At 34.8% G+C, this 17,954-nt stretch overlaps 1 protein-coding gene across 1 annotated transcript in view; it reads right to left on the reverse strand.

Annotated features, from left to right (window-relative positions):
- Positions 1-17,954, reverse strand: part of LOC123543342 (carbohydrate sulfotransferase 1-like) — a 60,364-nt gene that overhangs the window by 11,175 nt on the left and 31,235 nt on the right. Inside the window, exon 2 of the mRNA XM_045329422.2 lies at positions 14,002-14,221. Coding sequence (XP_045185357.1) covers positions 14,002-14,221 — 220 coding nt within the window. The remainder of the gene's footprint in view (positions 1-14,001; positions 14,222-17,954) is intronic.

Consider the following 17,954-nt stretch of genomic DNA (forward strand, 5'->3'; position numbering starts at 1 on the left):
TGAACATAATCATTATATTACAAGTAAACTTCTTCAGCAAGGCTACCGTTATTACAAACTGCGTAAATATTTTGCTAAACTTTATTATCGTAATTCTGATTTAGTTCTAAAATTCAATAGTAATTAAAAGACACTTCAGCGAGAAGGTATTTCCAAACTCGTTTTTTATGGGGATGTGGACACTACGCTTCCCTCTTTGATTGCGTCTGACGGAAGAGGGGGAGGACTCTATGATAAGTAGTTTTTAAATCCTACCAGGACTGAACTGTTTTGATATTTGTCTTCTGGCCTGTTTCGTCGGGCCCTTAAGGGTGTTTCTCTTGTTGCTCTGTCTTCTGGAAAGGTATTGAGTACATATGTTTTTGGTTCTTAAGGTTTGCTTTTTATGTATTTATACACGGGCATTTTTGTGTTTTACATGCCATGCCTTTTTGTTTTCATTACGTGTGTTAGAGATTCACCTGGAGGGGATAACTTTTATTTACACTGTCCCGTGTCTTTGGAACATGGTGGGGTAAGAGTGAGGTTGGGTGCGCACCATAAATCGGTTTAAGCTCCCCAGTGGTGTTTTTGCCACTGACCGTTCCAAGGCGGTACCCCACTGTGTTCCTTTGTTTGTTCGTTTTGTCTTTATGTGTTGGCTTTGTGTGTGTGTGTGTGTTCTTCGGTGTGTCCTTATGTGATGGCTTTGTGTGTGGGGGGAGGGGTGTGGTATGGTGCACGCGTCTGCGTGCTTGGGGTTTCGTTTTAAGGAGGCTGCGTTTTTTTGCGTGGCATTCCTTGTTTGATATTTTTCTTTGTTTTTTTTTCGTCTGTGTTTAATGAAGAAATTAGTGACACCACTTAATAAGGGTAACAAAAATATACTACATAATTGTTCATCTTCGAATCAAAGCGTAATTATTGATAGGTAATTCAAACAAGAAGCATTTTATGTTTAAACTTAAGACAATTACAGTGATTTACCTTCTTGATTTGTTGTTTCCCGAACTGTCTGAAATTGAAATTTTCAAAATGCATTTATTAATTCATTTATGCATGCATTGCACTATTGTACAACATTCGTAAATGAGCTACGCGTCAACCTGGCTTTGCGTGGAGAACGTATGCTGAACAATTTAGGCTTCGCCAAGCTATATCTCACGCCCCGTGGTCACAGATAAATAACGACCTATGGTGGCGTTGTACACTTGCAAAGCCTAGCTCATCAACTCCACCTGCTGTTAGACAAAGTAGGTTTGCATGCTTGGACTTTAACGCTGGTCGTTGCTCATGGCCACATTGTAGATTCCCTCATGTATGTTCTAAATGCAATGGGCCTCATACTCAAGCTGAGTGCAATCCATCAGTTAACAGTCAGGGAAATATAAGCAACCCCTCTGCTTTTCAAAGGCCCTTCCGAGGTAGAGGCTTTCAAAGAGGTAGAGGTTTCTTTAGGGGTCAAAACAACAGAAAGTAAATGGCAGCAATCAGTAAGTCAAAACGAACCCTCTAATTTAGATGTTCAGAGTTTAGCCCCTTCCCCGATAAATATATCCGTTCTGGAATATCATTTACAATTTTATGATAAAGTTGAAGCCAGTTTCTTACTAAATCCGATATAAAAAGCGCACATAGATTAATTCCGATCTGGTCCGCGGATTGGGAACTACTTGGTTTCAAATTCAATAACAGATTTTTTGTAGACAAAATCTCCCATTCGGAGCCTCAATTTCCTGTATAACTTTTGAACGTTTTGCCAGATTTCTTGAATTTTGTGTCAAGTTGAAAATGGAATCGGGAAAGCTGATTCATTATCTAGACTACTATTTAGGGGGAAATAAAACTCAAGATTCTTGTTCAAAAATATTAACTGTTTTTAAAGAAACGATGTCCGAGCTAGGGGTACCGTTAGCAGACGACCCCATGTCAGGTTCCGGAATTTCAGTCTAGAGCTGGACAACATTTGCAGTCTGGAATAGCTCATAATACTCGTCTCACGTATCAAACTGGCATCTCTGCTTTTGAAAAATTCAGATCCCGTTACAACTTAGATACAGAGTGGCCAATTCCTGTCAGGCATATTATTCTATTCATGGCATACTGGTTTGAAATAGGGCAATCACCTAAAACAATCTCTACATATATTGCTGGCATAAAATTTTGTCACAAAATGCATGGCTATTTTGATGTTAGTCAGATTTTCATTGTAAGCAAATTGTTAGAAGGTCAGTACAAATGATAACCGAGCACCAATGATAATACGAATGTTATCATAAATATGTGGGATGCTTTCTCATGTATGTTATGATTTTTATGAATACAGACTATTTAAATCAATATTTATTTTAGCTTATTTTGGTTTGTTTCGCATCGGTGAACTTGTTGTAGCATCCGCAACGCAAACACAGCATGCAATATTCTTATCGGATCTCACATTTATGCAAAACAACAAATACGTAGTCATAAGATTACGTCACTCAAAAATGAACCAAAGCGGGTTCCCAGTATTTCTTAAAATACCAAAACAAACAGGCGATCTGTGCCCGATATCTGCATTATTAGATTACATTTTTTCAAGGCCAAAAGTACAAGGACCGTTGTTTTGTCATAGTAACGGAACGCCCGTTACAAGAACGCAATTTTCAGCCGTCTTAGCTAAATGTATTAGTAGGTCTAGTTTCTCAAATACATCTGTGAAAAGTCACTCATTTCGTATCGGCCGAGCAACAGATCTAAGCCTGCAAGGGGCTCCTTCATCTGTGATCAAACAATTAGGCCGCTGGTCAAGTAGTGCATTTAAGCTCTATATTAGGCAATAAATATATGGTCAATTTTAAAAAGAATAATTTTAGTCACGATGTCAGAGATCAATACAATTTTCTGTTATAGATTTAAGCCATCTGTTTGATCTATATCATAAAGCGGAACAATTACACAAGTATAATTGACGTGAAATGAAGCAGCTTAGTAACCAACTGAATAGCTACATAAGGCGTTATAATATACAAGTAATATTTTGACTGTTTAATTTACTGGTACCGCATTATTGAATTTTTTAATACATGTACATTTATTTTCCGGTCAATTTGTCATTATTCCTTTATGTTTAGATGTATGGTGTCTGGGAGATTCAATAATGTACTGGGCGGGAAATCGTGCGGCTGGATCTAGAAAGCCAATTTTAAAGCTGAATACGACAATAGCATGGTTGGGAGTGCGTGGTATGCATTGGCATGATTTCCGACATACCGTTGAATATCAGGTGCTGTTTTGTAACTCGCCCCCCCCCCCCCCCCCCAAAAAAAAAAAAAAAAAAAATTACTTTCATACATTTAGGTGGGAATGATTTATCTTTTTTTGTCAATCTTAGACATAAAAGATTATATTAAGAAAGAACTGAGTACATGCGTGACGCTTTTCCAGATGCAGTAATTATATGGGTCGACAACGCCGCATCTGGAAGGGTGCTACGGGTGGTTGTGTCGGAATAGAACATAAAAGAAAAAGAGTTAACAGAATTGCTCGTCAGTTACTGAAAGATGTAGGAAAAGTAGATGTTATAAGAACAGATATTGATGCCAAAACAAACTTTTTTTCGCAATGACGGGGTTCATTTGAAAGATATAGGCTTAGAACCCTTCTTATATGAGATTAAACAGGCTATAATTAAACACTTGTAAAATTATTTAAGAATTGGGGGAGAAATTTCGTGAAGAGTTTCCGCTCAATTTCTTGTGGCCAAAATTCTTAAATTCTTAGGGGGGAACAGACGTGCTTAGTTAATTTACCCTGTTTAAGGTTCAGTTCTCGAGACGGAGCACTCGTCTGGGAAGGCAGGCCATATTTCAGGAAATCATTACTTTTGGCGTTCTTGATTGGAATCTATAAGAAATGGACCGTATGTTGGAATGGATTGAATGGTTCGGGGTTGTCATAAGGAATGGCAACCCAAATAGTTTGGAATGGAGGAATGCATTCGGGTTTTGCTCTAAGGATGGCAATCCCGTAAGGTTGCAGTATATGGCCTCATCGTACTCGGCAAGGATCGGGGTTTTATTCTTACGCAGGGCGACTCGGCGAGGAATAAAATCTTCGATTCAGTTGCCATTGCGGTTTGTCTGTGGTATATTGCACTTAATGAATCATCGGTTTGCATTAAAAAATTAAATAACACGTTCACGTCTGTTTCCCCCTTACTTGAGCGGCAAATAACCTTCCAACCATTTACTATATAAATGAGACTCTGATTACTATTGTGTATTGTATACGCACTCCAGATTGTGTTTCATTCATTGGTGAAATAATAATAAAAGTCATATGTTATAGAAATTGTTTTATTTCGACTTATGAAATAATTAACTCTTATATTATTTTTTTACGTTAAATAATTCAATTGATATATTAAAACAAAACTTCGGTACTTCTTCGGTAGTAGGATAACGTGACTGTGATAATGTTGAAGAAGTTGAAAAAGGTAAATCAGGATATTAGGTTAAAGAAATTATAGTGGATAAAAGTAGAAATACACGCATCAAGAAGAAAGTAAAGAATCACTAGATAAATGAAAATAATTTTACATATACATTTTGCACATTTGACAATATTAGGTAGACCATTTAATATTTATTGAAGCCTTTAAAGAGACCACTGTATTGTTCTAGAACGATGCTATTATATAACCGGTTTTATATACTGCAAGTTGTGGCAAACGTATCCGTATTTTTCTCTTGTATGGAAAGTCTGTATATGACTTACTTATTATTTCAAAAGTTTTTATATATAAGCAGCAGTGGGCAAATTATGGTTTCAAAAGTCATAGAGCTTTCCAATTATCGTCCTAAGTGCGGCATTTGACATTGTCGACTACGAAATTCTTCTTGATGTTCTAAGAGCACAATACGGCGTCTCCCGTCGTTTGTCTGGTTCCACCAATTATTTCCAGAGTTACGGCCCCTTGCACAGTCAAACCGTATATACTTACCTTATGACGTGCCCAGGTCAAAAAGTATTTGATATAGATTGATGAAACCTTGCATGCATCTTTATCATTACATGAACTTGCGCACCTATTATGTTTTACCTCTGATTTCTACAGTTATGGCCCCTGAAATGGCCAAAAGTGCACATTTATACCAAATTATGTGCCTAGCTCAAAAATGTTTCATATAAATTGAATATTTCGTCTGGCTTTTCCAGAGATTTTGCCCCTGAAATAGTTCAAAATGCACATTTTTACCTTGTGACGCACCTAGTTCAAACGATGTTTGATATAAGTTGAGGAAAACTTGCACGAGTCTTTGTCATAATATTAACATGCACACCTTCTATTTTTCGTCAGACTTTGGTCCCTACTTTGAGAGGAATGACCCCTGATATAGTAAAAAAAAGCACATTTTCACATAAAGACGTGCCTAGCTCAAAACGTATTTGATATAAATTCATGAAACCCTTCATGAGTCTTGATTATGATGTGATCTTGCACACTTGGTATTCTTCTTGAGAATCTTATTGCTTATTACAGAGCTATGACCCTTACAATAGCCAAAATAGTGGATGTTTTATTTGTGATGCTCATAGTTCAAAATGTATATGGCCTAGAATAATGAATCTTTTATATAAAATGATTATTGTAGATGTACCCTCTTAAAACTGCAAACATGAATTATTTAATTATTTCTCCTTATTTGTGACAACTTGTGTCTTACCGACAGATACTAGTTTTATCAAATACAGCCGTTGTTGATAAACTTTCTGGAACTTAAAGTTGCTTATTGAGTGCGACTGGTATACCTGACACTAATAATACCTAGATTGCTGTATGTTCCTACGTTGGAACAAGTGTAGATAATGCCTTTATTTCTTCCATGAACTTAATTGATGGGTTCCTTCTTAGAACTAACAGTGTCAAAGTACAAAATTAAATGCAATTACATGTACAAGTATTTGTTTTTTTATAGAACAAAAGTACTTGTATTATATTTGCTATGCTGTCATAATAAATGTATTACCTCGCCGGCAATCATATATCCTACCTAGTATATTTGTGACTTGTAATCACGTGTGTATGATTGTATCTGAAAATACATGTACTTTATAATATTTACTGCAATACTTAACACAGCGTTACTTTCCCATATCGGTACATTTGATATTTTGACAATATTCAGGCACGGAGGTTGGTAACCGTCCTGTTTATATAATCAAGCAGAACAAGGGCGTATGTTGAAAATTATGTGCGCGTATCAGATGCAGTGCGTTGGGACATTATCTGTGTACGTGTGCTACTAATAAAACATATTGGAACTCATCAGAGTTATACATGTTTCAAAACCTGAATAAAAATGTCATGACAATTACACATTGACATAATGAGGAAAAAGATGCAGTGAACTTCATGTATGTGCACATGTAGTGGGTTTCTGTTTTGTCCTTGTTTTGTCCTTGAATAGTGTAGTAATGTGTTTTTTTTTTGTATTTGTGTGTGTGTGTGTTTGTGTGTGTGTGTGTGTGTGTGTGTGTGTGAGAGAGAGAGAGAGAGAGAAAGAGAGATCAAGTTCCTTTTCAAGATGAACGGAACATAATATTTTGTTTTATTTAAGTAATAATTTATTTTATTAGTCAAATATTTACTCTTATGCAGTATTTTACATTACTGTAATAGGTACATGTAAACTTTTGCCATTAATAAATTTGTGAAAGAAAGACCTACAACTGGTCTATGAAAGATCAGTAATTATTCTCAGTGTTATTGTGTTATTGGATTGAAGAAACATGAACGACTTAAACGATTTGTACAGCTTGCAAATGTGTTGTCTTTGATATAGCTGTCTTAACCAGGTAGTTCAGGGTTCAGTCACCATACAGTGTTCTTTTGGAAGCAAGTTGTGATATTCGAGCAGTGGAGATCTATCTTTCCAGTTTTAGTTAGTTACAGACCAAGATAATGATTGAATGTAGACATTCTGGAATGGAATTATGCTGATTGCATGAGCTTTTCTTTTTCCAGACTTTTGTCATTACTTAGAAATTGTGATAGTTTGTTCTTTTCCCAAATGCCCTTTAATGGAAAATGATCCTTGCTTTGTGATCTTATTGCTCCAAATGCTTTATTACATTAGTTTGTTTTAAATTTGATAAGTGACTTTAGAAAATGATTCACTTGAGCTTATTTATAGGAAAAGGAATATTTTTATCGTAAGTATTGTTGTAATAGAGCATAATTATTTTACTTTCTCATGAGATTTGGCTACCAATTCACAGACAGAATAATTATAAGTGGAGGCATGTCGCTTACAAAAGTATAAAGATTTGTTTTCCTCCATTAGATATTTTGAATGATCTTTCATTTTTAAATATTTAAGATAGGAAACTAAGCGAAAATAATAGGAATCTTGTTTAGGTGAGAATATTTTGAAAAATTACGATACCTTGTCACTTTTGTGTGTATCGATAAATGGTAAAGAAAATTACTCTGCGATGTAAGGCTTAGTGACAGTTCTAACACTTGTAAAATAAATTATACTTTATCAGGCTTTGTACTTTAGTTTATAAGTCCTTGTACTCACTGATCAACTATCAGAGCGAACACATATATTCTCAGGTGCCTTTCTGACCAGTTTAAGACTGTATTCATGTAACACCATTTCAAAATTCCGGTTAATTTACCGTCAGTGGATCAAGTTCAAGTATAGGCTGTACAAGACATATGACACTATAGTTTACCAACACGTTCATTTACTTAAACATTTAGAGTTTACCTGTATTTAAAAAGCGGGGTTTAAGAAGGAATTAGGAGATATGTTTTGAATCAGTCCGTGAACAGGATTAATCAAACAAAGTATCTACAATATTTTCGTTTAGGGCGAGTTACCCCTTTTTTATTTTACTGGGTATTTATTTATTTACGTATTTATTTTCTGGATTAACTCATTCCAGTCAAAACTCTACAATATAATTATATTTCTTTCACTGGTACGGACCTACGCTTGAATGTGAAAGAATATATCTATCATAATAAAATGTAAAAGAAATCAGGAAACGTAAAATAAATATTTATAGTTTTTCTACAAAGATATCGTGACGTCATGATATTATAATGTCATGATGCGATGAACACGACGTTGCGCGGACAAACTGGATATATTTAAAATAACAACAACATTAAGATGCATCAAATTTTTAGAAACAAATGTTAGTTTCAATGTAACAGCGAAATACATTTCACTTGAGATAACCATAATTTACATTTAAACTTGTGGCTGCGCCATACTTAAGTTTTGCATTATAGTGTTCACTCGATGAAATATATTTCGTAGGCATAGGAAATAGAGATCAACATAATTGAACCTTTACTAATCCTACCAAGTGTTATGTATTACAAAAGTGCATCTATTGTGACATTTTGGAACAAGCAAAACTATATTATCTGCAGTATTAGCTACTTACTGGTACTTCATTATATTATTGGCTTGTGAAATCATTTTTGTTAATTTCAAGGACTTGGAAATCAACTTCTAGACTGTATTTAATGTATTACTATAATTGAAAATTTTAGGGGCTATCTCTATAATTCGATCTTACACTAAAACAAACAATTATCCTCTATACATTTAAAGTTTATAACTTGAGATATTTATATACATTTGACATTACATCTAGTGAAACATTTACTAAACTGTTTTCTATATAATTCTATATAAATTGCTTGTTAAGAGAATATTTTTGATGGTCTTGAAACATCATATTTTAGAACAGAATGTTGCATTGCAACTTCGGTATATGATGAAGTCAGTGTATATCAATATTATTAATGTCCCTTACACTATTGAAAGTACTTAAATATATTGAACTTTCCTAGATTTTTAGAACTTGCAGGGATTAAAAACTCCCGATTGGAAGTTTTCTACCTTTTGACCATGTATTGTTTTGAGCATAGTTTAAAGAAGAGCCTATTTTTAACCCACATTGTATATTTCTAAAGAGCCTCCGCCGGGCATTCGACTAACATCTCCTCTACTTTAAACGATGTCAACGCCAAAGCTTTATTGTCCCCCGTCATTTTCGAAGAAAAAAAGGGGGACATAGAAATATACTGCGTCATTCTGTCCTTCCGTCCGTCCGACCTTCTGTCCTTCCGGCTTTCCTTCCGTCTGTCACTTTTAACAGGGTTTGTTTCGTGTCCGGATCATAACTCTGCCATTTATCGATTGATTCTGAAATGACTTGAAACAAATGTTCCCCATAATGACGTGTCATGCGCAAGATCCAGCCCTAGCGCTAAAGTCAAGGTCACACTTAGAGGTCAAAAATCAGATACAAGAATGACATTTTCAGGAGCATTTTTTCTTCATGCATGAAGGGATTTTGATGTAATCTGGCACAATTGTTCACCAACAAGAGACGGAGTGTCATTCGCAAGAACCAGGTCTCTAATTCAGAATTACTTCCCTTTTATTGTTACTCTAAATAACTTATATTGTAACTTTTTATTACTGTCCGCAGTGAAAAATCGAGACCACTTTTCTGTAATACAACATGCATGTTATATCCAAATTTTAGGTGTTTATCGATACTTTGTTAGGATTTTATGTGGACTTATAACATTTTATCAGGGAAAAATCAAGACCACTTTTCTGTAGTACAACATAGATGTTACTTTCAGATTTTAGGTGTATTTTAAGGTATGTCTTCCTGCTGAGGAGTTTTTGTGGTCTTAAAAAAACACGACTTACTTCTCTTCGTTGCTATTTTAAATAGCTTATCCTTGAAAATTTTAATCTGGTTGTTAGAATTAGATGTGTCTTTGTTTTAGCTTACTGGTAAGTTTTACTGTATCATCTACATGACGGGCATGTATTGCGACATTCTGGCCTTCTTGTAATTTATTCTTCGTGTCAAAATTTTGTACTGGCATGCAGTATGTTTTGTGGAAAAGGTCCGTAGGCGGGGAACGTTGGTAACTTTGTTACAAATTCAATTCTTGGTACACAAGTGAATTACCAAAGTAATTGTAATGGCTTTATTTCAACCCCCGACGTCAAATATGTAATAATTAGAATGAGTTGATCGCAAAACATCTAAAATATGTTTTTGTCTATTCTAATTCAAAATGATTATCGTAAGCATGACATCTTGGAAAACGTATTTAGTAACAGAAAGGATTAGTAACCATACAATACCTAAAGACTTATAATGAACTGGTTTCGAGTATTTTTCTAATACAGCAAAGTGCAAGGTTAACTAGAAAATGCTATTGTAAAAAAGCACAAGTCTCCCCCAATGCAAAGTCCTATAGGCAAGAAGTCAATAGGGGTCAGGAGCAAAAGTCAAAGAGACACTGATGGTTGGCTGCAATAGGGATCATCTACTTGGCATGTCCAGTCATCCCGCTAAATTTCAGCACTATTGGCCTAGTGGTTCTTAAGTCACTGTTTAGGCTCCTGTGATCAAGTGACCTCAAAATAAATAGGGGTCAGCTACTCTGCATGCCCAATCAGCCTATTAAGTATCAACATTCTAGGTCAAGTGGTTCTCAAGTTATTCTCCAGAAATGATTTTAGGGACAGGGTCCCTGTGACCGTAACCTTTAATAGACTGACCCCAAACTCAAAAGGGACCGTCTACTCTACATGTTCAATCATCCTATGCAGTTTCAACATTCTGGGTCAAGCGGTTCCTAAGTTATTGATCGGAAATTGTTTTCCATGTTCATGCTCCTGTGACCTTGACCTTTAACAGAGCAAAATTGATAGGGGTCATCTACTCTGCATGTTCAATCATCCTACGAAGTTTCAACATTCTGAATCAAGAGGTTCTGAAGTTATTGATCGGAAATTGTTATCAATATGCAGGCCCCTGTGACTTTGACCTTTAACGGAGTGACCCCAAAAACAATAGGGGCCATTTATTCTGCATGGGCAATCATCCTATAAAGTTTCAACATTCTGGGTCGCGTGGTTCTCAGGTTACTGACCAGAAATCGTTTGCAATGTTCAGGATCCTGTGACCTTGACCTTTAAGGGGGTTACTTCAAAATCAATAGGGTCATCTACTTTGCATGTACAATCATCCTGTGAAGTTTTAACATTCTAGGTCAAGTGGTACTCAAGTTATTGATCGGAAATGTTTTTCAATGTTCAGGCCCCTGTGGCCTTGACCTTTGAAAGAGTGATCCCAAAAAGAATAGGAGTCATCCACTCTACATGACCAATCATTATATGAAGATTTAACATTCTGGGTTAAGTGGTTCTCTAGTTATTAATCGAAAATGGTTTTCAATGTTCAGGCCCCTGTGACCTTGACCTTTAACGGAGTGACCCCAAAACCAAAGAAGTCATCTACTTTTCATGACCAATCATTCTATGAAGTTTCAACATTCTGGGTCAACTGGTTCTCTAGTTATTGATCAGAAATGGTTTTCAGTGTTCAGGACCCTGTGACCTTGACCTTTGACGGAGTGACCCCAAAAACAAAAGGGGTCGTCTACTCTAGCAGCCCTACAAACTTATGAAGTTTGAAGGTTCTAGGTCAAATGGTTATTTCTCGGAAATGAAGTGTGACGTACGGACGGACGGAGGGGCGGACGTTCAAACGAAACGGTATTTATGTGACACCCCCATTGTTCTCTCTATTGTTCTATCAGTCACATAAAAAGAAAAAGGTCACATAAACAGAACGGAATGAATGACATCAAAGAGAAAGTACCGTTATGAAGTCACTTAACCATCATTTCGCGGGCACGGACAGACGGACGGAAGGACGGACGTTCTAACGAAACGGTCTTTATGTGACTCCCCCATTGTTCTCTCTATTGTTCTAACAGTCACATAAAAAGAAAAATAGTCACATAAACAGAACGGAATGAATGACATCAAAGAGAAAGTACCGTTATGCAGTCACTTAACCATCATTTCGCGGGCACGGACGGACGGACGGACAGGGCAAAAACAATATGTCCCCCCCCCACCCCCACAGGGGGGGAGACATAATAATGGATATTGTGAAAATGCTTCCAAAGTTTCTTCAACTTTGTTGTGTATCAGATAACTTTTCTGATGCCTTTAATATATTGACAGCTGGCAATCGCATTTTTAATGTGTCATAAAATACAAAATTATTACAAGTGCTCAAAAACATCTGATTATGTTTTCATGAAATAAAAAAAGGATCATAATCCTTAAATTTAAAAAAAATATTCTAAACTGTATAATTTTGTGAAAAAGTTCTATTAAAGATGTTCATGTTTTGCTATCTTCTGTATCTGGCAATATAATATTTTACATTTTAGTCATAAATGATTTTGCTGAAAACTTATTTTTCTTTTGTCAATTTTCAAAAATATCTAAAGAACTCTAACAAAAAAGACTCACTTATACTAAAGACGCACATATTCAACAGATCGAACCAGACTTTTATTCACTTAATTCATAAATATGTGTTCTTTAATGACCATTTTCTTGGCAAATTTTCTAATAAAGTATATAAAAATAATTCAAATAACGATGTTATTTGACTGGGTTTATTTATCATTTTTTCTAAAACTATATTCTACTGCAATAGAGTGATAAAACTGAAGTAGTTCTTTTGATCGGGTCTGTCGTTAATATACTGAAGAAATGCATTCGCTTTTCTTTTCTAATTCGTATAAGGTTATTTCCGGAATAAGGGGCCTCCGTGGCCGAGTGGTTAAGGTTGCTGATTTCAAATCACTTGCCCTTCATCGATGTGGGTTCGAGCCTCACTCGGGGCTTTGAATTCTTCATGTGCAGAAGCCATCCAGCTGGCTTGCGGAAGGTCGGTGGTTCTACCCAGGTGCCCGCTCGTGATGAAATAATGCACGGAAGGACACCTGGGGTCTTCCTCCACCATTAAAAGCTGGAAAGTCGCCATATGACCTATCATGTGTCGGTGCGACGTTAAATCCAACAAAAAATAATCCGGAATGATTTGCTGTTGACATTTGTCATAGAAATATAACAACAAAAACCTATTCTAGATAATTCTTAACTTTAATGTAAGCATACCCTTTCACAATCTAATTCTTAATATAGCATGAAATTGTAATAATAATTACGAATTAAACATTATTTGTATGTGGCTTTTGGACCTCCAAGACAATGCAATAGGTTCTCCTTTTTGAACTCTGTACAATTCGTACAGAATGTAGGAGTAAACTGTTTACGTTATTCTACCACGACAGGAATTTTAAAGCATTGCTGCCATAAATTGATGCATACATGTCAGTTTATAATGTGTTAGTACCTTCATTAAAGTAACAAATCACTTCTTATTTATTAACAGAAGACGGTAACTGTCAATAAACTGTGCGGTATGCATAATTAAAAAAAAATAAAAACATATTTACGTCAATTATAATATATAATATAATCTTATATACTTTTTGTATGTCATATTATCACTATTTAACAATGCTAGACACCATTTTAAAGAGTCCTTTCATCAGAGATTATGATTTATTACCTCAGCAGGTAGTTTTTCTATTGCACATAAATACTAAATACATTATTCTTTTAAAATCATGTTGTTTTATTCTTAGAAGTAAATATGTGAAATTATCGAAAAGCATTAGTATAAATTTATTTAAGAGTCATTTTAGCAAAAAACTTGTAAAGAAAGCGTGAATATGATATCAACTATAAGTTTACCGACAATATACAATGTATATAAATACTAATTAAGTTTTTAGAGGATATTTCTTTAGAAATTTCAGTATCCTGACTTAAGGCTGACAATCGTGTATATGAATTAAACGTTCAAAATGGTCGGCACCAATAAAGAGTTTTGACAAAATAAGTATACATACGAATAGACAGGCAATATTACTTGTAATTTTCTTAAATTTAACTATCGATTCACAAAGCTTTAATGTTGATTTTCAATACCTATACATTCTCCTTTGCAAATAATTTTAAACTAAATGTACAAACTGTAGAACGACCGATGTCTGATATGTCTGATATCCAAGCTGAAAAATTGTTAATTTCCTTAAAGAAAACTTACCTAGGATTTCGATTTAAATCACTGAATGTGCCATCGACTTTCATTTCAAATGTATAAAGAAGATTTCGAATAGGTTCATATAGGTAAAATGAACCAGGAATTTCTCGAAAAATTGAGCCCACAAATGTTGATCCAGTTCTGCTATATGCTAATATCAAGATAATTGTATCACTTTCAACATATCTTTCTCTTTTTATGAACTGACTGATATTTCCGCTGGCTGAAAAAAAAATGTGCAAAACATATAAATGAATATAACTATTTCTTTATCATTAAGGAAGAAAGCTCGGAAGGACACATTGCATTTAAAAATGTTATTCTATTTTTAGTGTGGTATACCAGTTCATATTTTTAATACAATGTAACTTCCGAAAACCGGACCTTCTGGAAACCGGAAACCTTTGAAACCCGCACGAAACTCAAAGTCCCATTTTTTTCTGTTCTTATTTCTATATATTTTTAACTTCTGAAAACCGGTACTCCCAAATTCTGAAAACCGGACGATGTTTGAAGCACCGTTTATATTTTAACACTAAGACTGACTCCTGAAAACCGAACAGCAAAATTGTTGCTGGATTAAAACTGTCACCTGATATTCCAAAAAATGTGTCAATATCTTCGATTGTTGATCTTTTAGTGGCACGTATTTATTTTTACACGCTATATAATCACAATGATCATCTGATGCAAAAGTAAGGAAGTAATTAGCGATTATTTTCATTTGTCTTCAATTTATGAAAACATGGAGAATTAGATATCTTACGTGTTATAAACTTTCTTAACGTTTGAATGAAAGAAAGATAGGTGTTTTAAAGTTATAATACTGGTCAGCTAAGATTACGTAGCGAAAGTTATAGGAAGGTCATTTTTCTACAGCAACGCATAACACAACCGTTCACGGAGAAAATGGCTGGATCAATTTACCTGTAATTTGATAGATTCCACCGATGTAGACGGATATAAAAATGCTACTTTCGGTTTCAGTGACACAACCGCCATCATTCGGATACGTCCGTGACTACGCTAAAGGAAGTGGCTAATCGTACGGTCCCGTATGAATAGTGAAATAAACCGCAAGTGGTTATTCGTACGGCAGTTTTGTATTACATTGTACTGAAGTCATTAAACTGATATTGTTTTCAACCGATTCCTTTACTTTTCTTTAATTTTCAGTCGCGCGTAAACAGGAAATGATTTTGAATATACAAAAAGGCTAATTTTATGTCTGCATGCAATATTGTTGTCATCGTATGTATGACACATATGCAATAAGTGTGAACAATAAAGTTCACATCATCGTTTGGATATCATGTAATATGCTTACTTTTTCTTTCATATTTCGGTTGATAAGACTGTAAGTAATTATTGACAATAATAAGACCTGTCTCTGTCTCTGTCTCTGTCTCTCTCTCTCTCTCTCTCTCTCTCTCTCTCCCACTGAAAACTAGAGACGCTGCTAAATATCTGAGCGTCAACTAAGTAAATACATGTATCTCATTTGGTCAGAATATGTTGTTCACTTAAATTCATCAGAAGGGGAATAAACAAAAAAAAACAAAAAAAGAAAATAAACAGCTTACACACAATGTCCGCCCACACCTTAAACACTGCTCCTCCATAAAAATGAGACTAACATTTACATGTCTTCACTTGGTACCAGCAGTGTTCCACAAGATTAGAGGACGGCTATCGTTGTCCCTGTAAAGGGCCTACGAGCAAAGCGAGCAGTCACAAACCTATTCTCTTACTTGCAATTGCTTCCAACTGATAGGGCATGTTTTAGTATCAAATATTATTAATCATCTAGATAATAATATTTGCTTTATTCCTTCCAACATGGCTTCCGCTCAAAGCACAGTTGTGAATCTCAATTTTTATTAAATTTTAGTCAAGAATTGATTACCTTGAAGCTAGTAAATAGACATACCTAATAGTAATGGACTTTCTCAAATCGTTTGACAAAGTAGATCACAATCGTCTGGTCTACAAGCTATTTCAATTAGGTATATATATATATATATATGCACATCCATGTGGGTTAAATGTTTCCTTTACATACAATACGAACACAAATGGTCTTCAATCAGATATGCCACATGTGGTATTAAGGGTACCGCAAGGGTATGTCCTTACGCCTTGCCTCTTCTTAACATGTCCGTCACTTGCCAGGCTCACTTAAAAGCACCGTACGACTCGTTCTTGATGATACAGTAGTTTATCTCACTATAAATATCATGCATGATTGTGAGACTCTCTAGCAGTACCTCCATAAATTAGAGCTTTGGAAAAAGACCAAGTCAAAGGAGTTGAATTCCAATAATGCGAAGTGATTAGGGTATATAAAAAGAAATTAAAACATTGTTTTTCGCTATAAGCTACATATCCATGAATTTAAAGATATAAAAATACTTAATATTTAGGCGAACCAGCAGTGTTAGATCACAAAAAAAGACAAACAAGACCCTAAAACACATGAAAAGAAATGGCCAAACAAATGATAAATATACAAATTTAAAGGTGGTCAATCACATTTAAGCAAAATTTAGTGACATTTTTTACTTTTTGTATATTCTGTTAGAGATTTATTTAAGAAACAAAAATACCCATTACTTAGAGTTAGATCCTTGTTAGAAATGTATACTTTATTGATTTTCATAAAAATTTGTAATTACTCCCCTTTAATATGAAAATATTTAAAATGCTTGGTATTTCTTTTTATTTCCATATAATTCCGAGTTTTACATTCGCATTGGATAGATATACCAAATATTTAACAATCTGAAGCAAAAGGTGGGTTTTTGTATTAAGCGCTAACTGAACATAAATGAGTGTAAATGATCAGATGTTAAAGTTTAAAACAAATCCGTTACTTAGCCAAAATCTGATTATCCACCTTTAAGAAACTCCGTATAAAACATGTTCAATCATAATTTGAATATTGCTCACCTCTTTGGCATTCAACAATATCTAACATATGGAATTGAAATGGTACGAAAGGCTGCCGCCAGATATGTTTAAATCAACTATGTCTGTAGATGAAGCACCACAGAAATGTTAACGGTACAGGCAAACGTTAGAAACAAGGAGAAATTTCACATCCTTATATCCCTGATTCTTTTATATAAAATCCGTCATTCCATTGGTTTTTTTTGTAGATCACAAGTACCGCCTAGACCCTCAGGACCTTCAATTTTATATTTCCTCCTCTCGCACCCATTATGATATCACAAGAACTCAATTTTCCCCCAAGAACCATTAGACTCTGAAACAACCTACCACATCATGTTAAATCTAGTGATACTCTTAATTAATTCACGAGTGGCCTAGCTTGTTCAAACCTGAAATATCTGTTTATCATCTTTTAACCTGTAACTTGTAATATAATAGTGCTGATTTTAATATTGCACACTAATTTGTGTTTTCAATGAAGGCTTAATCATCAGTCCCCTCCCAGTCACAGTCAGTCATTGACAATTGGGACTATCAAGTTTTGGCTACCATAACTTAACTGACACTGTTTTAATTTTTTGATGATCGCATTCATTTAGTTATGGCGAAACCCCATTTGTTTAACTAACCAGTATCAAACCGCAACATCTCGCATAGTCTCTCGTGAGAAAGTCATGATGTAATGCAACAGTTCAGAGCACGTGGTTATTCTTGAAAATCAGTATAAAATTTTACCTATTTATGAATTTAATATAATCACATAAAATCTATAAAACAACATACAATTAGTAGTATTGTATTATGATGGTTCTAAGCCAGTTTTTTTCAATTTTAATTAGCCGCCCTCTTTTAAAAAATCCAAAGCCGACCAATTAAAAAAAAAACAGATTTTAACAAATTATTGTTAAAACCTTTAGTAAAATATGATTAAACGTTTCTGCCAACTTGACAAACTTTTGGCAGATTATTTTATTGATAAAATACCGATTCTAAGCCAATCTGAC

Source organism: Mercenaria mercenaria, chromosome 7 (genome assembly GCF_021730395.1).
Source record: "Mercenaria mercenaria strain notata chromosome 7, MADL_Memer_1, whole genome shotgun sequence".
NCBI classification, from domain to species: Eukaryota; Metazoa; Mollusca; class Bivalvia; order Venerida; family Veneridae; genus Mercenaria; species Mercenaria mercenaria.